Source organism: Sceloporus occidentalis, unplaced genomic scaffold (genome assembly GCF_023333645.1).
Source record: "Sceloporus occidentalis isolate IW3139 unplaced genomic scaffold, rSceOcc1.0.p SCAF_1, whole genome shotgun sequence".
In the NCBI taxonomy this organism is placed as follows: Eukaryota; Metazoa; Chordata; class Lepidosauria; order Squamata; family Phrynosomatidae; genus Sceloporus; species Sceloporus occidentalis.
This window is the reverse complement of record NW_028316981.1, coordinates 89,622,942-89,646,923: the sequence shown is the minus strand read 5'-3', so window position 1 is coordinate 89,646,923 and position 23,982 is coordinate 89,622,942. Positions and strand designations below refer to the sequence as shown.

At 40.7% G+C, this 23,982-nt stretch overlaps 1 protein-coding gene across 1 annotated transcript in view; it reads left to right on the top strand.

The window, feature by feature from the left end:
* The window catches only part of NDST1 (N-deacetylase and N-sulfotransferase 1), a 36,752-nt gene extending 16,903 nt beyond the window's left edge, over positions 1 to 19,849 (top strand). The window contains exons 6-14 of the mRNA XM_089528512.1: positions 189 to 317; positions 3,930 to 4,112; positions 5,320 to 5,416; positions 6,067 to 6,190; positions 7,558 to 7,732; positions 9,880 to 10,050; positions 11,935 to 12,044; positions 14,187 to 14,289; positions 16,105 to 19,849. Coding sequence (XP_089384638.1) covers positions 189 to 317; positions 3,930 to 4,112; positions 5,320 to 5,416; positions 6,067 to 6,190; positions 7,558 to 7,732; positions 9,880 to 10,050; positions 11,935 to 12,044; positions 14,187 to 14,289; positions 16,105 to 16,224 — 1,212 coding nt within the window. The 3' untranslated portion in view covers positions 16,225 to 19,849. The remainder of the gene's footprint in view (positions 1 to 188; positions 318 to 3,929; positions 4,113 to 5,319; positions 5,417 to 6,066; positions 6,191 to 7,557; positions 7,733 to 9,879; positions 10,051 to 11,934; positions 12,045 to 14,186; positions 14,290 to 16,104) is intronic.
* Positions 19,850 to 23,982: the final 4,133 nt, after the last annotated feature.

Sequence of the window (23,982 nt, the reverse complement as noted above, 5' to 3'; positions counted from 1 at the left end):
ACAGCTATAGAGGATCTATCATTTAAAAGAAGATAGTATTGGAAGGAAGATAGTACTGGGCAGTCTTCCATGATTCTCTAAGAAATGGAGAAGACATTGAACCACCTTCTCAGACTTTGTGACTGGAGTGCATTCTCATTGTAAAATCTTGTAAAAATTTGTCATGCTTTCTTTCTCTTTCTTGTCAGGTTCTCCCACGACAAACATGTGGCTTGTTCACTCATACCATATTCTATAATGAATATCCTGGTGGTTCCAATGAACTGGATAAGATCATTAATGGAGGCGAACTGTTTCTGACTGTGCTACTTAACCCTGTGAGTGTTACTTCAAGAAGAAATGGAAGAGAACCTGGCGGCATGTAGAACAAAAGGGTGGGCACAACAGGAACTGCAGGTCACATGTGGCCCCAGATTGTCCATGTACCCCAACCTTTTGTAATAAGAACACTTTTTGGTGGGTTTGTTGTTATTGTCATTGCTGCTGGAGAAGAGGCCCCTACATACCATCTATGGGTCATGTTAGGCTTTTCCAGGCTGTTTTGAGGGACATCTGACTTATTTTAGGCCAGGGAGGGGCTTTTCCCTAATAACTCAATTATCTCCTGATTGGAAAAAAAGGCTCCTGCTTGCCCTAGATGAGATTAGGGGCACCTCAGAATGTGGTGAATTTGCCTCTTGCAAAAATATCTGCCCGAAAGATATGCAGGAGGACATTTTGGTCACAAAAAAGTATTAAAACAATAAAATTCACCAAAAAGCTGCATGTGTGGAAGGAGATGTATCCCTCCCAAGTCCTGTGGATTTTGTACATAGTCTATGGACCTGGGATAGTTGTCCATCCCAATATAGAACCTCTCCATTGTTGTTTATTTTTTACATGGAATCTTGGAACAGTTCAATATTCAGACAAAAAAAGGGGGAGGGGTGGAAGAATGCCATACATACATACAATAAGATCACTGTGATGATGCTTACTGATTTACAGTCTTTAGGATACCAGGATGTGTTTGAGGTGCAGGTTAGATTAAAACAGCCTAAGGATTAGCTCACTAACTACTGAGACTGCATAGTGTTATAACTTTAGAAATTTTAGTCAAAAATTGACCCAGTAAACCTGAATTGACTTATCTGCGAATCAGTGTAAATATTGTACTTTAACTCTTATAGAAAAAAGGGAATCATCCTCTGGTAAAAAGCAAGGGTATAATCTGTCCTGGAAGCATTGACCACACTCTGTTCTCTCATCCATTCTCCCTTTAGTGTGAGCACAAACAGTTATGTCTGCTGAAATTTTGGAAGTTCTTTGGCATTGTTTTCTTTGGTTTCATCCTTTAAATCCTTTGTTACATGCCCCTAAGTTTTGTCCTCGACTTATCCATGGGTCATATCAAAATCCATAGTTTTGGCCCCAAAACCTACCCTCGACTTATACATGAAGTCGACTCATAGTCAAGTGTATATGGTAACCAAACCACAGTCAAGGGGAAAATATGCCCGTATTGATTCCCTGCTCAAGCATAAAAACCCATTGGGTGACCCTGAGCAAGTCACATTCTCTCACCTCAGAGGATGGCAATGGTAAACCCCCTCTGAAGAAACTTGCCAAGAAAACCCTACAATAAGTTTTCCTTAGGGTCACCATAAGTAAAAATGACTTGGAGGCACACAACAACAACAACTTCATTTGAAATTGATCAGAAGCTAGAAAAGCTTCACAGGTGTATTACACTGAAACAGTGAGCTATAACATCTTGGTTAAATTGGGATTACTAGCTTGCTATGTTTGCTGAGTAACTATGGACAAAATCCTGGTCTTGAATGTTATCAGTCTGCTGTAATTTAAGAATGCTTGGGAGACATCTAATGGAGTGCTGTATGCGACATCACTGTTGTGTAAGATTGCTCAAGCAGGTCTTTATGTAGAAATCCAGGGTCATTGGGTACAAAGTGATTGAGCACCCTAGCTTTAGAAATGAACTTGTGTGTGAATGAACTTTGCCTCTTTGGATTCTAGGAAGGCCATGTGATTGACACCAAGAAGTAGTCAGGCACACTGTCTCAGTGGGTATTGTTTCCATACAACCAATCCAGAATACACAAACACTTCCATTTCCTCTCCAGATTTCTAAGCTTTCTTCCTCATTGGTTCTTGCTTCCTTTAGAATTGTTCAGCTGTATTTCACCCTCCCCCCCTTCTATATTGTCCTGAGCTAGGAGATAGGCTTATGCATCAGGTCAGGTCACCCTGCTTGTGGAGAGCATTGTTGTGTGTCTTTGCCTGAACTGATGGCATTGTAATGTTTGTTTCTGCTATATTTATACTGCCAGTCTTTATTTAAAACACTTTCCATGCAGTGAATAAAATTTACAAAGTCAATATACAAAAATGCCAAACTCTCCCAACATAGGTTGGCTGTTCCAACAAGAGTAGATCGTGTTGTTGTTGTTAATTATACTCTGCCTTTTATACTTAATTCATACTCCACCTTTTCCTCAGAATTAGGACTATGTTGACATTGCATCCAGCAATGGATTCAATAGGTATAGTCTAATTAAGATTAGCACTTGGAGTTAGGTGGAGTCCTAGTGATTAAGAACAACCGGCATTACAAATTGTAGCAATGTCAGTATATGTCTTATATTTGGGAGGGGGGAGGAAGATACATATTTGAGATCATCTAGTCATTGCCAGATGGAAGTTTCCAAGGCAAGGCATAACCAAGGGGATCTCTGAAGATGAATATGGTGTTGGGCAGGCGCAAATGAGTATAGGTCATTTCTTTGGTTTAGTGATCCCAAACTGTTTGCAACTTTATAAGTCATCGTCAAAATCTTAAATCTGGCATGTAGCAAATTGGCAGCTAGTGTAGATTGCTTAACAATGGTGTTACATGTTCGTGGTAGGCCCAGTGAAGACCTAATAACTTTCTTTCTAGATCAGAATGACCAGAGATGCAAAAACTGTTTAAAAAAATTAGTCGTTTTTAATTTGGGAAAAAAGAAACTTTTACTGCAATTGCTAAGGTACTCTGCAAATCAATGGATTTGCCTGTAGCATGATGATTCTGCCCTCATTTCCTTTTTGATGGTAGTAAAATATAGTTTGGATAATGAATTAAACCATAAAGACTTATTAGATAGTATGGATGTTGTAAGGGGGTGTTTTAGCATTAGGACTTTTTTCCCCTGAAGCAAATAAAAGTTAAAAGATAGGATTATCCCTTGAATTCATTTTTGTTGGCTGTGAATTCAGAATACACGAAATTGGACATTTTGTCCATGTATCATATAGTTGAGAAAGGTGTTTTGTCATAAGATGTGGTGATGACAAATTTACATGTATTTAAAAATGGGTATTGCTGCTGTTTTAAAAATGATAGGAGTATGGTGGTGAGAAACAGATTTTTTAAAATGATCGTGCCACATGATGGCTAAACATTGATCTTCTATACTTGACAATATTTTTACCCCTGATTATCAGCTCCAGGATACAAACAGCCTGGCCTTTCTCTGTTAAGATCATGTTTGTACATTTCCTCTGGGTGTTTTGCTAACAACTGAAAAATGGTAGTAGACCTTAATACAAGACCATGCATGGATTGTGATATAGTTTTGCCAGCCCCATTTTGTCTTCCCTGTGTTGACCCCTGTGCAAAGGGATGCAGTGTCATAGTTCACAATAGAGCAAGTGCCGCCCTCCAGAACTTATTGAATTGCATTATTGTTCAGAGTAGAGTATGTTGGCTAGGGCTGCTGGGAGTTGCAGGGCAGTACCTGGAAGGGCAATCCAGGTCTAGAGCATATGAATCAATTTTACTATTTGAACTCAAGGCTTTCTGGAATTGCAGTGCTGAGTGAATTAACCATACTGATTGCCCTTTTTCATGTCCTCCTCTCCATCTCTCCCTGAACTCCCCTGGTCTCCAGATCAGTATCTTCATGACTCACCTCTCCAATTATGGGAATGACCGTCTTGGTTTGTACACCTTTAAACACCTCGTCCGCTTCCTCAACTCCTGGACTAACTTGAAGTTGCAGACACTGCCACCTGTGCAGCTAGCACAGAAGTATTTCCAGATATTTTCAGAGGAGAAAGACCCGCTTTGGCAAGTATGTGTATTTATTGCCTACTTTGGGTCCAGACAATCAGAGATATCAAGTAAATTTCCATTGTCTTTTTGGTTCTTTTGAAACCAGACCCAATAGTTGTATGTTATGTAGAACTCTGTAGCCCATGCAAGGGTGAAAACTTGACAGCAGTAGTGCAGCAATATTAAAATGCAGCAGTATTAAAATTGTGTCCTTGTTCCCCTCCTTTCTTTTGTCCCTTGTCTCAGCCCACACCAATATTGGTTGCATGCCAAATCTGCCCATAGAGGCAGCCATGGGAGCATGTAAACCAAGATTGTATGGATCTCCTGTTTTTCACAGGACTTATTCCTCATTTCCTGGGGAAAGCAGGGCAGTGTGCCCCTGTTTGAAGAGTGTTTTTCTTGTAATTCTAAAATAAGAAAACCAATGAAATGTTAACTGTGGGGTACAAGTTAGGAAGTATTGTAACAGTATTTCCTGTTAGCTGAAAAGCATATAACCACCTTGCTGGCTTTCAAGGATCTTCTTCAGTAAGAACCGTTTCTTTGTTTGTGGCATAAAAGCAGTGGTGTAACACATGGTGTCACCCCTCACTCCACCCCATTGACCTCTTCCTCTTCCACACCATAGAGAATCCTTACGAATGTTTGTACTAATATTACTCAAATTCTAATTCCCATGTATTGGTAATATATGTATTGGTAATAGACATTGAAGTCAGAGGACTACCTTTACCTTTTAATAGGTGTGTAATGTAATGGAAATAGTTGTTACATAAACAATTAGCACAATTAAAATCATACTTTTAAATTACAATGCGATACACACAGCCTAAATGTATTTACATATACATAGTTCTGTGTACTTAAAGTGAAAATTTTGTAAATTAGAATGTTTTTACAGAATTTTTAAAAAATATTATTTTTTAAAAAAATCAAAATTAATTTTTTGAAATTTGAAATTTTAATTTAAAAAACCTCAGGTCCTCTTCTTTCTCCCCCCACTGAGCCTGACTCAACTCACACCATCTCTTCAGCCTTTAGATGGGACACGGGGAGGGGGTGCCACAGCCTGTTTATGTCAAAAGGCAGATGTTTGAGGAACAGCAGAGTCACCCCCTCTTAGGATGTCACCTGGTGCAGTCCACCCCCCTCATACACTGCATGAAAGTCCTCCTTTTCTCAGTCATGTTGTATTTGATCCCCAACACATTCTTGCTTTTCAGGATCCCTGTGAGGACAAACGGCACAAGGACATTTGGTCCAAAGAGAAGACCTGTGACCGGTTTCCCAAGCTGCTAATCATTGGTCCTCAGAAGACAGGTCAGCTTATTCAGTCCATTGATCTGTGTGCTTGCACCCAGTTATCCCTGAAGTTATTGTCACATCTTGAGCTTATTGTGAAAGATATCCCTATGCCCAGGATAACTGGCTTTTCCCATTAATCATGACTGCTTGTCTTTGACTCTCTGGGCTATTGGCTAGTTGCCTGTCAATGACCAGTGCATACTTGGGTTTAACCTTGTGGACATGAGCTGAAATGTGCAGCAACAACTGGTTGTTGAGTTATTTTGCTTTGTAAAGTGCTGTGTAAAGCCTCTAAAAATAAAAATAGTAGTAGTATTATAAATAGTAGTAGTAGTAATATAAATGACCTAGAAGTAAGAAGTTGAAGTATTTTTTCCTACCTCTGGGATGTTAGCTGTCAAAGAGACCACCTGTAAATTACAGCCATATGCTGTTGGCAAGCAGGGAACAAGATCCAGAAGGGTAGTTATGGCGTAAATGGGGCACAAGAACAGCACCTAGGTAGCTTGTAGCATCCATCTTGATGATTGACAGTTTAAAACTTTCTAGCCTTTTCAGATCCAAGAAAGGTACTGAAGCTGGAATACAAACTTCTGGAAGAAACTTGGCAGGTGAGAAAGGAGCATCACTTTTCATTACTGTTCTTTTTTCATTTTCATTTGAAGGCACGACAGCCCTCTACCTGTTCCTGGGAATGCACCCTGACCTGAGCAGTAACTATCCCAGCTCAGAGACCTTTGAAGAGATTCAGTTCTTCAATGGGCATAATTACCATAAAGGCATTGACTGGTAGGTTTCAGTTTGCACTAGGGGCTGAATGTGGGACTTAAAGAGTAACCTAACAGAATGGCTAGCAAGCACAAAAGAAACTTGCATTTATATTTTTATGGTGATTGCAACTATGTGCTAAAATTAATAGTGCTACTTGTATTGCTTTGTATTCCGAGCATTCCAAGTAACATCAAATAACTACAGAACTGGTTATACATGTTTCTTTTCCTGTTTCTAATGCTTAGAGCAAGTTTCCATGAAGCTGCCTTTTAAGCATGTTTTATTTTACTGAATTGTACAAGTGAAAACAAAAGTCTGTTGTGTCTAAGGTGTGTTACACCCTCCCTCCAAAATATCTTTGGGGTGACAGAGCTCAGACCAAATTTTGGCCTACTGAAGCTTCACCTAGTTCTCCCACATGAGCTACACCCAGTTCCCCCAAATGAATCAAAAGTGTCGTGTCTGGATGCTGACTTCTCATCTTGATTGTTTGGCATTAGTGGAGTTAGACTTGTTCTTTGCTCCCCACCCTCCACCCCACCTCCGTCCAAATCTGTCACTCTTGGAAGGATTCAGGAATGGAAAATCCAATTTTTTCTCTCCAGATATTTTCCTCAATGTTGGGGTTCATTGGTAGTGTTCTAGGGGGCATGGAGGCCACAATGTTCAAGGATGTTCAAGAACTTTTCATCCACTCCAGTCTAATGTTGTACTGTGTGTTTTGTTTCACTGAAAGGATGGTGATCATCTGATCTTCCTTCCCAAACCATGATTTTCATTATTAAAGGTGCATTTGATTGAGATACAGTCTTCTCTGCAATAAATAGCAGCATCATAATCCTTCTCTTTCAGTTCTCTTTCAGTTGTACAATAATCCTCTATGTATAAGCAGCATGAAGCTGACGTTCTGAAATGGGATCATCTTAGCAAGTACATGTTACTTTGGCATGATGACTTTGGTTGTCTGTCAACACTGCACAATGATATCAGTTTCATGCTGCTTTCACTGCCATGGCTCCATCCTACAGCAGATGCATAGTTTAGTGAGGTACTTGAAATATTCTACAACAGACCAGTAGCACTTATCCACAGGAAATTCTGAATTCCTCACAAAACTATGAATCCCAAAATTCTGTGGGAGTGAACTATGATGTTTAAAGTGATGGTTATAGCATCATACTTCTGTAAATCAGTATGGCTGACAAACCCTGGATCCATTTGGAATGTTTCTGAAATAAGGGGCCTTTGGTATCTTTGAGTCCTTGAGTTCATTACAAACTGGTGTGTATCTACACAAGTAAGCATTAGTAATGGAACTGAAACAGTTTCTCAGTTGCCTTCATCCAGCGTTATCTTTCTCTTTCTGCCACTGCCATTTCTTCAAGGTATATGGAGTTTTTCCCTATCCCTTCCAACACCACTTCTGACTTCTATTTTGAGAAGAGTGCCAATTACTTTGACTCAGAAGTAGCACCCAGGAGGGCAGCCGCACTCCTTTCCAAAGCTAAAATAATCACCATCCTCATTAATCCAGCAGATCGGGCATACTCATGGTACCAGGTAAGTTGTTTGGTAGTGGTGGTGGAGTTGGTACCTCTTATTATTATTAACCTTTATTTATAAAGCGCTGTAAATTTACACAGCGCTGTACATACAATCTTTTTAATTGGACGGTTCCCTGCCCTCAGGCTTACAATCTAAAAAGACACGACACAAAAGGAGAAGGGAAAGGTCGTGGGAAAGGGGCCTCTCTAGTAGGATAATACATATAAAATACATAGCAATACAGGAAATGATTCAATAAAACAGACAACAAAAGAACAACAAAAAGCAAGTCACAATTATGCAATGCCTGGGAACGCTTCTCTGAACAGGATGGTCTTCAGCTCCATTTTGAAGCTGGTTAAAGAAGAGATGGCTCTTGTTTGCGGGGGAAGAAGGTTCCAGGAGTGAGGGGCAGTGAGTGAAAAGGGGCGAATCCGAGATGGGCACGATGAGTTTTTGTTAGGGCATTGAACAATGGAATGAGAGCTGTACTCTATATCTTTTTTCTTTGGCAACCTAGTGGAAAAAATAAGTGATGCATCAAATTCTGAACAGAAATTGATGTTGCTGTTCCTTGCTGTGCTCTTTTTAATACATTGTGTTAAAATGAATGGTATGAGATTTGAGTTTTTAAAAATAAACAGTGGACACAGAGACTACCTCTGGTTGTCCGTGATATCACTTTGAATAGTCATAATAAAAATGCACATGCTCCCTATCATTTATTTCAACTACTGAAATGAATGCTTAATTACAGTCTTGTACATACTGGAAGACATACCCCATCAAGTAGTGGGGCGTACTCCCAGGTAACTGGGTATTGTCACTTAAGTAATAAGAACTGTTATGTTGATCACATTCCTTTTTTAATATAAAACAAAATAAAAATATTTCTCCCATCCCCCTTTCTGCCAGTGTAGTTTATAAGACCATCTCTCTGATTTTAAACATTTAAAACAATTAAGCTTGCATAATTAGAATGGTTATTACATGTACAAAGTGACAGGGAAGTTTTTTTAACATGGCAAACTTTTAAAACAAAGCCTTCAGTGGTGCTGAAGACTCTTCACACAGAATCATACAGCCATGCACGTTAAATGTTAAAAAATATGTTTAAAAAATCCCTGTCACTTTGTACATGTAATAACCATTCTAATTCTTCCTAAAATGTTTGTGTAACTGTGCAATACCCTGTTAGGTTATAAACCTATTTGTGAAGAACCCGAGGCTACTCCAAGCAATGCATGTATATGTGTGCTTTTCCAAAGATTTAAGAATACCTCTTCAGTGTTTAGAAAACCCCACATAGGCTTACCAGAGTGAAAATTGGAGAGAAGAAAACTCTTCTACTTTTAATGATTGTGTAGAAGAGGGAGTTTCAACAACTGTTAGTCATTACCTGGTTACTTGACATGCAGCACCTGCTGAAATTCTCTCTTCTAACAATCAATAAATGAATAGGTGTTCTCAAGTTTTAAGTCTGGCAATCCTAGCAACAACTGTTTCTCACCAACTGTCCCAGTTGGGCAGGGACAATCCCGATTAATTTTCTTTCCCCAATTTCAGCTGCTTTTTAAATGTCCTGGTTTCTTTCTTTTCCTTCCACTTTCCCTTTTTGTCCCTGGCCTACTGCAAACAGAATTCACAGTGCAAGAGTATTTTGCATTCAGTTAATTGAGCATGGGATAGAGGAGAGGAAGGAGAGCAAATTCCCTCTAATACACAGCTATTAAAGGTACAAAAACCGTCTCCAGTTTTCAGTCTGACAATCCTTTGCTCAATTTCAGCTGCCTTTAATTGTACTCACTTATCCCCCTAAGATTCAGAGCTCCTGAGCAGTTTCTTCCTCTCGAAATGCTTGGAAATGTTAAATAATCTCATGCACACCCTAAAAAAGGGTCTAAAAAGGAACCTCTTCAAAGCCTGTTCTCCTTTTGTATCATTGATAATCCAGCCTTGACTGGTTAATAGGGCTGGGCATTTTGGACAGGCTCCATAAGTACTTAAGTTTTGAATTTATATCCTGCCTTTTCCCTGTGTTGATTTAGGTGAGTGACTAGCACATTAGGAAGTCATGTCACTGAAAAATTGTCCTTAGGCTACTGCCTCTGTGTTAGTTTTTCTCTTCTGTAAAATGCTCTAAAGTGTTGTCTCTCTCATAGCACCAGCGAGCTCATGATGACCCAGTTGCTCTGAAGTACACCTTTCATGAGGTGATTACAGCTGGGCCTGAGGCTTCTCAAAAGCTCCGGACATTACAGAACCGCTGCCTTGTACCAGGCTGCTATGCTACTCACATTGAACGTTGGTTGAATAATTTCCATGCCAACCAGGTAGGTAATGACTATCAAGTTCTCTGTTCTTCTGAAAAAGCAGAGGGGGGAAGGCTAGCTTTTACAAGTGGGGATGTTTGATATAGCAGATATTGCTCCAGTTTTATATGAGGGAGTCTTCATGGCTGTTAAGACTGATTTGTATTTTTACTGGATTCTTGGCTGAAGCCACTTCTGAGTGGCTGTGGATCCTGTGCTATCCTGACCAGGTCTGTAAATGTAAGGAGCCATGTGAATTGGATAACACACATGACTCTAGCCCACATCAAGATTGCTAACCTTTAAAGGGGAAGGAAGGTTTTTTATTATAGTCTCTCAGTATCACACATGCGGGATCTACACCTGCGCAAAGCAGCCTGTTAGAACCTTCTAGATAGCTTAGTTTGAGTGGTAACCCACCCCCACCTCTTTTAAGTACCTGTGATTGGCACTATTTCCTCAGTTTGTTACTTGCCTCAATGGCAGCATCAACCAGAGAATCTCTAAACTTAGCTTTCCACCAGTTTACTCTTTGCTGTGCTTTTCTGGCATGTCATCTTCTGTTAAGCTTGCTAATCTGTTCCCATGTGTGTAAAGCACAGAGACCACAGTGAAGAAAATCAGATTGTTTATTCTTAACTGTTCTTCAAGTGGTCATCTGTGCATTCACAAAGCTCAACCTACCTCCTCTAAGTGGGACATCACTGGCTCTTTATGGTTTGCCACTGTGTCAACTAACTGAGTAAACTCAGGAAATGGTGTTGATCACGGGCATTTAAAAAGGAGGGGGGTTACTGCCAAATTAAGCTATCTAGAAGATTCAGACAGGCTGTGCTGCTCTGTATGCTGCCCTGAGAGCTGTAGATACAGGGCAAAATATAACTTTTAATAATAATTTAATAACGCCTCCTTCCTTCTCCAGTTCCCTGAAGTAGTCTGAAGTAACAGTAGTAGTAGAGAAGGTGATGATTGATAGCAGGTTAGAAAGAACTGAAGGACTCAGTTCTTCGCCTTGGATCCAAATTAAGAAAATGTCATTGAGATATCTCAGGAATATAAGTGGGTTACAAAAATAACTAGCTGGGACATATAGGCCAGGATCCTGTAATGGCACACCACTTGTCCAACAGTCTCTTGCTCTGTCTGCACTTACAGAGAGGAGGTGGCAGTGGTAGCAGGAAGAGAAGGCTGCCAGCTGTGAGTTGCCTCTTTCTCTAATGCATCACTTCCAGGTGGGAGTAAGTGTTTGTGGAGCCAAGGCAGTATGGGAAGTCTGGCTTGGACAGTGACCACATGCTCTCATGCTGCCTTGGTTCTGTGGACACCATTGCCTGGAAGCCACGGATTTGGCAAACAGGCAGCTCGCAGCTGGCAGCCTTCTCCTGTTTGTACCACTGCCTTTCCTTGGTGCCCCTGCTGTCACCTCCTTTTTAAACACCGCTGGTACTTCTGTCTCCTCTAGTAGTGTATTTATGTCACTGGAGCTATATGATCTCAGCCATTGTTCCCAGTTTGCCATAAAATGGTTGACTGTGGCATTTAGGAGTAGGGTTTGTTCATGAATTTAAAGTAGTTACTGACTGTGTGGCTCTTTTTTCCCCCTACACGGTCCTGTGCACTTGGGACTGAATAAAATAAAAATGGAACTAAACATGCAAAGCCCTGATGTGTTGCTTCTGTTCAGCTCCAGTGAAGTGAGGAGAGGCTGGGTCATTAATTGTTCCTGCTTTAGTCCTTTACCAATGCTGAGAAGAGTAGACAAGCCACCTCTGTTGTCCCAAAAGCTCTGTATTTGTGGCAGGATTTGATTGTTCTTTGAACCAGAGTTGAACCTAAGGAGATAAATTTATAGGACATTTCTTTCTTTTCTGCTTTTACTCTCTCTTTTTCTTCTCCCCCTTTCAGATTCTTGTTTTGGATGGCAAACTGCTACGCACAGAACCAGCTAAAGTGATGGAAACAGTCCAGAAATTCCTTGGAGTGACAAACATCATAGATTACCACAAAACTTTAGCGTAAGTCCTTCCCATCTGTTCCCTTTGAGCCAATTCAGTCTGTGAAAATACATCCTGCAGTCTGTTTGACTCGCTGCATAGATTTTTCTCTCTTGCCACTAAGGAATTGAGAACTTTAGCTTAGGAGAACTGTAGATCACATTCTCTTTTATAAGTGTAAAGACTACTGCAGAGCTTTGATTAATTGCCTGTCCAATTCGCTTCTGGTCCCAATACAAAGTGTTGGTTATTACCTTTAAAGCCCTACATGGCTTGGGCCTGAGTTACTTGAGGGAACGCCTCTCCCTATATAATCCGCCCCACACCCTTAGAACAACGGGGAAACTCCTACTTGAACATCCTAAGATGAGACTAGCAACAACCCACCAAAGAGCTTACACAGCGACAGCGCCTACTCTTTGGAACGCTGTCCCAGAAGTGATCCGTTCTAGTGGTACATTGGAAGCCTTTAAAAAGGCTTTAAAAACCTATCTCTTCCAGCAAGCATACCCTCCCGACTCTTTTTAGAGAAATATTCCCCAATTAGATTAAGATACTTGATAGCCTATAATTTTGACCATTTAATTTCTTATTTTAGATAATTTTATTGAATATTTATGATTATAATTGAATGTTTTAACTGTTTTTATACTGTATTATGACGTTTGTCATAGTTTTACCTGATGTGAACCGCTTTGATCTCAAGGAAAAGCGGTATATAAATAAACAGTTTATTATTATTATTATTATTATTATTATTATTATTATTAGGTAGCCTGCAATGGTTAAGGATAAGAGAAAAACAAGTTCATTCTAGTTTCAGTAGCAAGTGCATACATTTTATTAAGCACTTCCTGTGCAACATGGATGTCTGGCTATCTGTGGCTGTGAGTCCCTCTGCATGTATGTTTTCTTCCCATATGTTTTGTTCAAAGTACACACAGTGCACATATACACAGATTGGTTAGTGGCTTGACAGCCTCACCCACCCCTTGAGAAGACATTTAAGGGGAGGCAGTTTGGTGTCGGAACTGTAAGAACAGAAGAGGGGCATTTGTCATTCACCTCTTCTGAAGTACATTCCCAAGCCCCTCTCTCCTCCTTCCAACATACTTCAGCCATGTGCATCTGGATACGTGGGTCTGAAGTCTTCCAAAACTCTTGAGGGTGTGCATGAGATTATTTAGAGTGGCGAAGCAGTGAATGGAAACAAGGTTAAGCATCCTGTCTTATAAACACTTCCCCATTTTCATAGTCTCTCTCTCTTTCTCTCTCTCTCTCTCTCTCTCTCTCTTTTTTTTTTTTAACGAGAGGGGTGCGTTGAGCTATTTTTTGAAGTGTTTGCATGCAACAATGTAGTTGGGCTCTTCAGAATCCTCAGAACTGTTCTCACATCTAGAGTTGTAGGCTTGATGGATGTAAAGCAACGCATGGCTGATGGATAAATAAAAATAATTGGACTTCCATCCTCCGAACCAATTGCACTTATAAGTATAGTAAGCATTCATGGCTTACTATAAATTTTACAATTTTCATTCCAATAAATGTAGTAATTAATCGTTTCATCTATTTCTCAGTAGCTCTTTAACAAATAGCTTCTTTGGAGGGAAGACTATAAATGATCCTTGTAGATCAAAAGGTTTTAGGGACTTAAACTTTAAAAAGAGCACACATTCAGAATTTAACATTTTTGTAAAAGCTAATTGTAAATGTGCATGTGTGTCACATTTTTGAGACAGGATGAATAAGCTCCCAAATTAAGCACAAGAAGTAGTGTGACAGATCCTGCATCTAGTGTTTCCTAAACCAATCAGTCAATTAATTTATCAACCATCCAATCAATCTGTGATACTGCCAGAGTTTAGTAGGAAGCATGGTAATCTGTCCCTCTCCCCTCCCTACTTTCAACTGCCATTTTTGATAACCTTTCTCAGTGGATCAGCTTGAAACAAAAATACTAGAGTGAAAATTAATGAACTAGTTTCACAGAATCCTTCTCTAGAAAAGCAGGATAGATATTGCAGGTTGATCTCCACTGATGTTACCCAATGTAAAAGGTGCAGTTATAAAAACTACTACTTATTCCAAGTTGCAGAGCAAAAGGGCAAGGACAGTGGGTATCAGTGTTTGCTCATGCTTCCTTATGGCTTGTTGTTTTTGTAGGTTTGATCCCAAAAAAGGATTTTGGTGCCAACTACTGGAGGGAGGGAAAACCAAGTGCTTGGGCAAAAGCAAAGGACGGAAATACCCAGAGATGGATTTAGATGTAAGTATTTTACACCTTGCAGTCATAAGACTAGAACTCTTCCTCCTCATGACCTTTTGGACTTGTCGGGGTAATTGATGATGCAACTGCTGAACTGGCTCATCTGAATTGTGCAGAACCTCCAAGGATCATCGTGAAAGATCTCCCATTGATATCAGGCTTTCTCCCAGTGTGAGTAAAGACCTGTTTGTTTACCGAGACATTTTCTTGTTTGGTAAGATTTTCTGTTACCCTGATTTTTATTTAGTTGCTGAGTTTCACTGATTTTACTTTGTTAATGTTACTAGTTTTAGCTTTTTTTTGGATCTGTTTTTATTGAAGCCATTTTGAGATTTTAACAAATGACAAGCAATATAGAATTGTTCTTAAATGCTTTTCTGTAAAAAAAGGAAACAAATGCTTCACCCTGGAAAGACTTTGTGCCATTGCCAGAAACATCTGATTGTGAAGGATATAGGCTGAGCCAGTCAGATGGATTCTTCCCATCTTAACATCATAAGCAAAAGAGAGACAGATATAACTGGTCATGCTCATGAGCCATTTCCAGATTGGCAGCTGGAGTGGGAAGAAGTACATGATGCCTATGCAATTCCTTTGTTATGAGGCTTGCTGCAGTAGTATGGGTCTCTACCACCCAAACATAGCTCCCATGGCGGTAAATGAGAATAGATTCAATGCTGGAATGCTTGCCTGGTTTTGAAACAACAGAAAGTGTTGCCTTCACTCTTCTACCTTCTGGCAGAAAAACTGTAATTGTTCCACGTGATTTTAGGGCTGCTTCACATAAAGCAGTATTTAAAGTTGTACCGTGCCTCAGAAAAAATGGCTCATATTACAGGGAATTGTAGTCAGTTGCTGGTTCCTGTTGAGTGCACCTTTTAGCAAGCCTAAGCTTACATCTCCATCAGGGCCAGAGAATCCTAAGTCCTTCCAATGATTGTTGAATTCCGTTTCCCATTGTCTGCTGCCAGCCTGGCCAGTGGTAAGGGATGGTGGGATTAATAATCAATCTCTGGACGGATACAGATTACTTTTCCTTTCTCAATATAATGCATGAAATGGCCCTTGAAAAGGGGATATTATGAGAAATCAAATGAACGCGTACCAAGGTGGAGAATCTTGATAGAGATTCCACAAGCAGAATCTGAGCAGGTAAGGTGCAGACCACCTGGCCCAGTTTCATTTCAGCAGCCCAGACTCGGTTAGCCAGTCCTTGTCCACAAAGCTTTGTTTGGGGTTAGCCCAATTGGTGGTGGCAGCTTCTTAGACAAGGACTTGGTGGGACTCTTGTCACTGCACACTTCTTTGAATGCTCAAACACATACACAGATTTTTGCAATGTTTGGACAATTGGGTGCAATTTTTCTGCCCAGGATTATGGGGTTGACTGCAAACCACATCATCCCCAAGTCACTGGCATTTTCTTGTTTAGTGCTATAGGAGATGTAGTTCAGTCCCATGTTCCTGGTAGGAAAAGGAACATTGCATAGTATTTTGCTTAGTATTATGAAACTTTGCAAGGAACGTGGAGGAAGAGTGGGCCTCCAGATAGGTGCCTTTCTTGGAACTTGCAATTTTGGCCTGGTTCTCATGTGCTTTAACATGGGCTGGTAGGTGAAGCTGGAGAAATCTAGCACTCTTGAATGGCCAGGTTGAGCATTAACACACCATCCCCTTTTCCAAAGTTTCTGTGTTGGAGGCTGCTGCTTGGCCATCTTTCATACATGTGATCCCCTCTGATATAGGATGTTTCTTGCATTATACAGTTGTATCAGTAGCATTTCACTACCCTTTCTCTTTTTCTTCCTATTACAGTCACGAGCATTCTTGAGGGACTATTACAGGGACCACAACATAGAGCTATCCAAGCTACTGTATAAAATGGGCCAGACACTGCCAACGTGGTTGCGGGAGGAACTCCAGAACACTAGATAACCACTTTGTATCTGTTCTGTATTGAGCAATAGTAGAATGAGTCCATGGTGAGGATCTCAGAAGTGTACACCAAGCCAAAATGTTGTGCTACAGTGTGGGATATGCAACCAGGGAAGAAGCATTTTGAGCAATACCCACTCAAGGTCATCTGGCAGCAAAAGGAAAAATGGGCCCGTGGAGTTAACATTGTAGCTTGGAAGAAATCAGCCACCTGAAACCTACTGGAGCTGAGCGCTTGCTATTGCCTAGAGGCCAAACCAGCATTACACAGACCTCTTCCGCTTTGCCCAGGAGCCATGCTTTACTGCTAGAATTGAGGCTGTCTCCTAGTCTATAATGCCACTTCTTGGTGAAGAGAATCCATGAAGGATTTGCTCTTTTCTCCACACTTCAATCCCAACACCTGATATAGTATTACAGTAAGAAATCTCCTACTGCTCACATGGTGGAGTTAGGAAAAAGGGATTGAAGGACTTACCACAGGAGCTGATTAGTAATAGTTCTTGCACCGTAAGAGTTAGGAGAAGAACAAGATGAGTAATATGAACTTTGAACCAGATGGAGGCCCTGCTACAAGCACGGACCTGATTATGCAATTTGGACTCACACCCAGACTGGACTGAGATGGTGTTAATGGAGTACACAGTTCTTAGCAAAAAGAGATGTTTTGTTTGTTTAATTTTGTTTTAATACAAGATGACTTGTATTAAAGACTGGTGCTGGCAATATTTAGATTATTCCAGATGGATTATTTATTTCCATCTTCTTATTTTGGGGGTTGTACTTGGTTGGGTGGGGGAGGAACACGGGTAGGAATACACACACACCTGACAAAGTGCTTGGTGCAAAAGAGCTTGCTCCAGAGGGTTAACCTGACATGTCCTTGTCTATCTGCATTTTTAATGTGAGGGAGTTCCTGTGATTGAAGACAAGGGTGGTTTGGTATCCTAGCTACTTCTAATACATATGACCTACCAGCTCAGAACAGCAAAATGGTATTCTAGAAGGTTGTGTCAGCCTTGGATTAATGCCTGCCAAAAAGATTACTTAAGAATAGTGAACCTCTGAAGCATCATAACAACAGTATTTTAGTAACTTCCTTCTTGAGCTTTCTTTTGTGTGTATGTGTGGGGGGGCAGTGCTGGAGTTTGTGTTTCAGGTATTAGGTTTTTGTTTTTCAACCCTTCATCATTGAATGAGAATTGATTAGTTGATCTGCTGACATAATGTCCTTGTATGAGAAGAATTTTAAAGGTTGAGTTTTTCCCCACCAGCTTAGCCTAGTCATCTCTTCCAGTATTTCTAACTGGAGCTGTAACTGGGAAGGTCTGTTAAGACAGCAGCAGTAGTTTGTGAAGTGCCTGTGCATATATAATATTTACAAGCAGGCTGTGGATGGTAATGTCATTCAGATAAAAGAATGAGTATATGAGTGAGTTTTCTCTCTCTTTGGGGGATAAATTGACATGTTAACAAGAACAACAAATGTTTTTGTCACTTAATCATTCTTATTTATGGCTTAAGCCTAGGTTGTGTTGGAGGAGTCCTTTGCATATCAGAGGTGGGATTCACATTATAGAGTATAGTTCTTTGGGATCTAAGCTCAAATAGGTCTGGTAACATCAACAGCAAAAGCCTTGAAAGTAAAGCCAGTGGAAGGGACTTGGTAGATCAGGCACTCAAATGTTAAGCATAGAAAATGGAATGAGGAGAAGGGGTTTACTGATGGTCATCTCACCAGATTACCTTTGTGCCCTTGCTTGAGAGCTACCCAAGAGAATCTAGCTGGCCATTGCTGAAAACAATAAGCTGAACTGGCTGGATCCAGGTGGAAATCTCTTTCCCCGTTGCTCCCATAAAGTATCTTTCATACTAGCTACAATCTAATGGTTGCCAGACAGATACTATCTTCCCCTGACACTGTGCCTGACTGCCATCTTGTGGATTAGCCCAGAAAGTGCAGATGGCCTTTAACTGTTTTTTCCTCATTGTTTTTTCAACCGTAGTATCAATAGGAGAGGTGCAAGCAGAATAGAAGCATTTAAAAATCTGAATTGGTGATAATGCTGTTGTGATAATGCCTCTTTTTAAAAATTAATACAGTGTTTCACCTGTGGCCTTCTACACCAAGAGACTTTGAAAATATGCTGGCAGTGAAAAGACATTTTCTCCCCAGGCACATAGTCCAAACAAACCACTTTTCCATTTTGGTAGAAGGAGCATACCAGATTATACTCTGGTACTTTTTGCTATATCTTAAATATGTAAGCAGGCAGGAGATAGATGCATGTGAGTAACTACTGCCAACATGACTCCAAGCCCTAGTGGGGCAAGTGAGAAAGCTAGAATATGAAGATTTTTTAACTTTTCACAATGTGAAAGAAGGCACTGGACCTTCCAAATTAATTGTTATCCTGATTGACAGATGCAAAAGAAGTAGAAACAAATAATTCTTAATTGTTCGAATGCAGTGCTGAGAAGCACTCCACTGACTTACTTGCAATCTGGACAGCAAAGGTATTGTAAATCTGCTAGAACAGAGAGTGTGGGAAGGTCCATATTTATTTGCCACATTCTGATGTGTTTCTATTTAAGAAACCTTTTCTTGGAGAAGATGGCATCTGGGCTTCACTGCCCTCCCAGACATACTGCTTTGATTCTCTGAAATCAAGTTTATAATTCAGTTCATCACCTGTGTCTTCAGTTTAGAGCAAGAGATGGGTTTAGTGAATGGTTTCTACATAATATAATATACTTTGCTTTACCAGTGGAATGTAATTTATACTTGAGCTGGAGACTCCTTAATATTCCAGTCCCATTCCTGACCCCATCTTCTCTGTGGGTTCCCTGCCCAGTGTCATGATGGTTATCACACAGGTTTAAATGATGTGTAAATGGAAATCCTAGCACCATTTGTCTGTTTGAAGGATGCCGGTGAAGGCCCTTGGGAGAGAACTCTAGAAATCACTTTAGCAGATGAACTGCAGAGGGCATTGTTCATTCCCATGTACACCACTGTCTCTATCTTTTTTAAATAATGATGTAGAAGTTTTAATAAATAAAATAAGTAATAAATAAAAATTGTGAAGCTTAATGCTAGCTCCTGAAAAGAGCATTCTACATATGTATGGCATCACATTGCCAAAGAGACAAATGCATAATAAAACAGAACAAATTAAAGTTCTGCAAGCTTACTGTTTGAAAGTATTAATTTGATCTTTTCTCAAATGCTGGTATGATTTAGCTTGCACTGGGTGAAGAGAAATTTGCCTCTTACACTTGTTCAGTTGGTCAGAAATTGTCACAAGGCATCACTTTCCCTAGCTGAGCAAACTTTAAGAAGGACAAATTATGTTTCATTACAATGTTTTCTTTTTCTTAAATGAAAGGAGGAGCCTTGGGGGAGGGGGTGTTCATTTTTATTTTTGCATGAGATTCTATATGGTTTCCCATTGGGTGAAAGGTATCTTCTTGGAGGGAGGGAGGAAAGGGGAAGGAATACTTTTAAGAGTCTTTCTCCCATATTTTTAATTGTATTTGAACTCATTTTGGGTTCAGAAAACTGTGTCACTAATGTAAAGTCCTGTTGAACTAACTGCTAATAAAATGGGGTTATCTGTTTTTAGACATCGGCGTGGTTTGTCTGTCTGTCTGTCTGTCTGTCTCTCTCTCTCTCTCTCTCTCTCTCTCTCTCTCTCTCTGAGATACCCCCACCTGCCACCTTTTGGATACTAAATTTGAAACAAATAATCATAACCTTACTTTAATTTTCAAGGGCTCAGCAAGTCAGTGCATCTTTTTCAATCAGATGGGAAAATTGCAATGCCAGGACTGCATGTGATCCTTAAGGCTGTTTTTGCAGCCTTCAGGTCCTCCAGATTTGGGAGAAAATTGACATTTTCAGAAAAATTGGGGGGAGAATTAGCATCCTTTACTGATTGTTACTTTGTATTATATAAATAATTGTTATATAATTTTGTTTGGTATGATATTTTAAGAGTACAGTTCAATGAGACAACAGTTACAGATGGAATTCCCTTTTTTAAAAAAAAAACATTTTTAACAGATGAAGCTATAGTGTCCTATATGGCAAGGAACCCCTGGCTTTATCACTTTATTAGGAGCAGGCAAAGAAACCAATAAAAACGGATGAAAGCACTACCATGAGTAAAACAGAGAAACTTATTTTGTCCCCTAGTCTTCTACACTGTCAAGCGGATATAATGTTACCCATTATGCTCATATGAATATTAATCTTTGATGCATAAGACAGGAAAGTTGTCAGTTGCCAGAGTCTAAAGAATTCATAATGGTCAAATTAGGGTTTGGACCAGGACTCTGTCCGTCTTGGAAAAGCCAAGCTTCATTTTATACTGCAAGACTGGTAACTCCCTCATTCCTCCCTCTGCTGACAACAAAATAGTTGCATTAATTGAGAGCAGTGCTTAACTGTCTTGTCTACCTCCACTGAATGGAGACTCTACTAAACTGGCTTAGAATGGGCCATGCCCCATGGTTAGATATTGTGCTGCACCACCAGCCAGAAAGACTGGCAAACATATCTAGATTTCAAAAACAATAAATATTTATATTTGATTGACTTTGTCCTGTGTATGAAACCCATTGTCTGCATTGTTCAGACCACTTAAGAGCTATTATCAGTACCCAAAGGACACTTCACGTCTGCCCTTTTGTAAGCACATGTTTTTTTGTTTTGTTTTAAAAATCTTGCATAAGGCCATGTTTTGTCCTGCTCACATTAGATCCCTTCACTCTTAGGAGACTGCCTCCCCCCCCCCCAGGTTAGGAAGACCTTAAAAACAGACACAGAGACCTGCTGCCCCAATTTCTAGTCATCTTCATATTGAAGGGTGAGAAAATCTATGTGTGTGTCATCTCTACTCTGCAGTAAAAAAAATACTCATTTTTCAAAGTCAGAAGTTGATTTCCACCTCTACCATTTTGTTCTCGCTTATGCCAGTCTGCATGATCCCAAGGGCAGAAATATGCCCCCAGATCAGCCATGGTTTCCCAATCCTGTTTTAGAGTATGTTAACATTACACTAAAAGTCCTCTGTGGCTTTGAACAAGGGCTTTGACAAGTAATGACACTTTCAGCTGAAGATTGCATTGCCAAAAAGAGTTCATGTATTTTTGGCTCAGAGTTCATTATGTTCTAATGAAACCCCACATTGTTGTATTAAAAACTCCTATCCATGGCATGAGTTAACTTTTCAGTGATGTACAAGGTTCCCCAGCACATTGTGGACCATAATCCAAATTAGAGGAACAAACTTGTTTCTTTCATAGTGGACCTGTTTTTTGGTCTATTACTGGATGTATAGGAAGAGTGAACTTTCCAACTCCAACATGCTTTGTGGGAACTCCAATTTTCACATGACCCTCTAAAGTCAATGATGATGTCAGGGTATAAGCATCATCCAGCATTTATGTCATAGGAAGGTATGTGCCTTCAAGTCACCTATTATGGTCACACTATGAATTTCCAAGGATTTTATTGGCCAAGGAATACTGAAGAGTTGGCTTGCCATTGGCATCCTCTAAAATACAGCCTACCTCAACTGGTGTTATTTTGTTGTCTCTCTTCCAAGTACTAACCAGGCCTGATCTGGCTTATTTTCCAAGGTCAAATGGGATCTGGTACCTTTAGGTAGTAGTAAAGTAAGACAAGTGTTTAAGTAAGTAGCTAAGTAACAGAGTAAGTTAAACTATGAGTTCAGATAGACAATGTTCAGGCAATATTTAACTGAGACAAATAATTGGTTATTCAGGCAATAGTTAACTGAGACAAATTTTAACTCCCCCTAGAGGCCATAAAACACAGGCAATCGTATTTGGCCTTATCATGAACTGACGTGGCTCATGGGAAAGACAGTAATGCTTGGTAGAATAGGAGGAAGTAGAAAAAGAGGAAGACAGCTGAATCGATTCAATGGAGGAAGCTACAACATTGAGTTAACAACCTGAGCAGGGTTGGCATAAATTTAAGCCAGCTTGTTGGCAATTAACAATAAGTAATTATCAATAATAAAATAATGAATTGGGTTTTTTTTTTAGCAAAGTAAACATTGCAGAAATTACACATTAGTTTATTTTCTTTTCACTTATGGCATTTGCAGCTTTTACTTGGGTGGAATTTGAACAATGAATACAGTTTTGAACATATTCAGAAGCAGCAGGTTATGAAAAGAAATTTTTTTAGAAGTGTGATCTCAATGGCTGAACAGTTGTGTGAACTCTTAACAAAGGCGTCCCTTCCACGAGGTGGCAGCAATCTCTTGGAAACAAAATGCAACTGCCAGGGAAAAAACAGAGCCTATGCCATAACTTTACTTGTGATAATGTACTGGTACAAATAAAACTGTGTGGGTGTAATCCCACGCAGCTGTCAGTTTGCGTGAAGTGGTTTCTAAAATGTTTGTAGAAATTTTGACTATACCATTTGAGCACCGTGGGAAATGTTGGACAGCATAGCTACACTTTCTCCTCCCTCCTTCTCTTACCTCTGTTTGGTCTATGCAATTTATTGTAACCAACATTCCTATGAATGGTTTGCAGTACAAATACGACTGATACACTTTGCATCCTGATCTGAATTAGTGTTGCTGTCTTCTGGGGATGCCCCTTGATTACTTCACCTTGGTTTAAATTGCCTAGAGAAATTCTGTGGTTCCGGGGGTATTCTCAGGGATATGCTGGGAACTGCAACACCAGTGCAAGAAATCACTTCTGGTATCCTACGCCGATCCCTTGGTCAAAATAAGACATGGAGGAGACACAGGGCAAGCTTCCAGGTACTGCACAATACAGGAACGTAGATGATGTCCGTGGGCTGCATGTAGGCTTGCCATATCCCAGGAACTGGTGGAACTATCCCGCTTTCTGGGAGGCGGGCACGGTCCCGTCCCGCTCTCCCTCAGTTCCTGGGTGGCTGGCCGGCTCCTGGCCCTGCTGCCTCCCTTTTACACTGCTCAGCTACCCTGCCCCTATTGTCCAGCCTCAGGAAGAGGAGGAGCTTGAGCCTCTCATCCTTCAGCAGAGCGCGTGCGAGGCGGCAAAGTGAGGTGGCCAGTGGCGAGAGGCCTTCTAGGCCTCTCCACTGCTTCCTGGGGTTGGAGGCCTCCGTGGCTGCTGTTGCGTAGGGGAGGGTGTCTGTGGCTGCTGCCGCACCGGGGGGGTTGGGGGCCTCCGTGGCTGCTGCTGCACCTTTGGCACGGCAGCAGCCACGGAGCAAAGAGAGAGGCCTATAGGCCTCTCTCCGGTGGCAGGGGGGTTGGGCCCTCTTTCTCCTCCTCCTCCTCTTCTGCTTTTTCTTCCCCTCTTCCTCTGTTTCTTTCTCCTGCTCCTCCTCATCCTCCTCTTCTTCTTCCTCCTCTTCCCCTCTTCCTGCTCCTCCTCTTATTTTTATCTTCTTTTTCCTTTTCTTCTTTCTCCTCCTTATTTTCTTCTATCTCCTTCTCCTTCATTTTTCTTCTCCCCCCTTCCTCCTCTGCTGTTGTTGTTGTGTGCCTTCAGCTCCTTTCCAACTTATGGCAACCATAAAGAGTTTCCTTGGCAAGTTTCTTCAGGGGGGGTTGCCGTTACTTTCCCCTGAGAGGCTGAGAGAGTGTGACTTGCTGCCCAGAGTCACCCAGTGGCTTTCCATGGCAGAGCTGGGATTTGAACCCTAGTCTCCCATTGTTCTAGGCCACTACACCATGCTGGACCCTCCGCTGCACTTAAAGGTACAGTATTCAG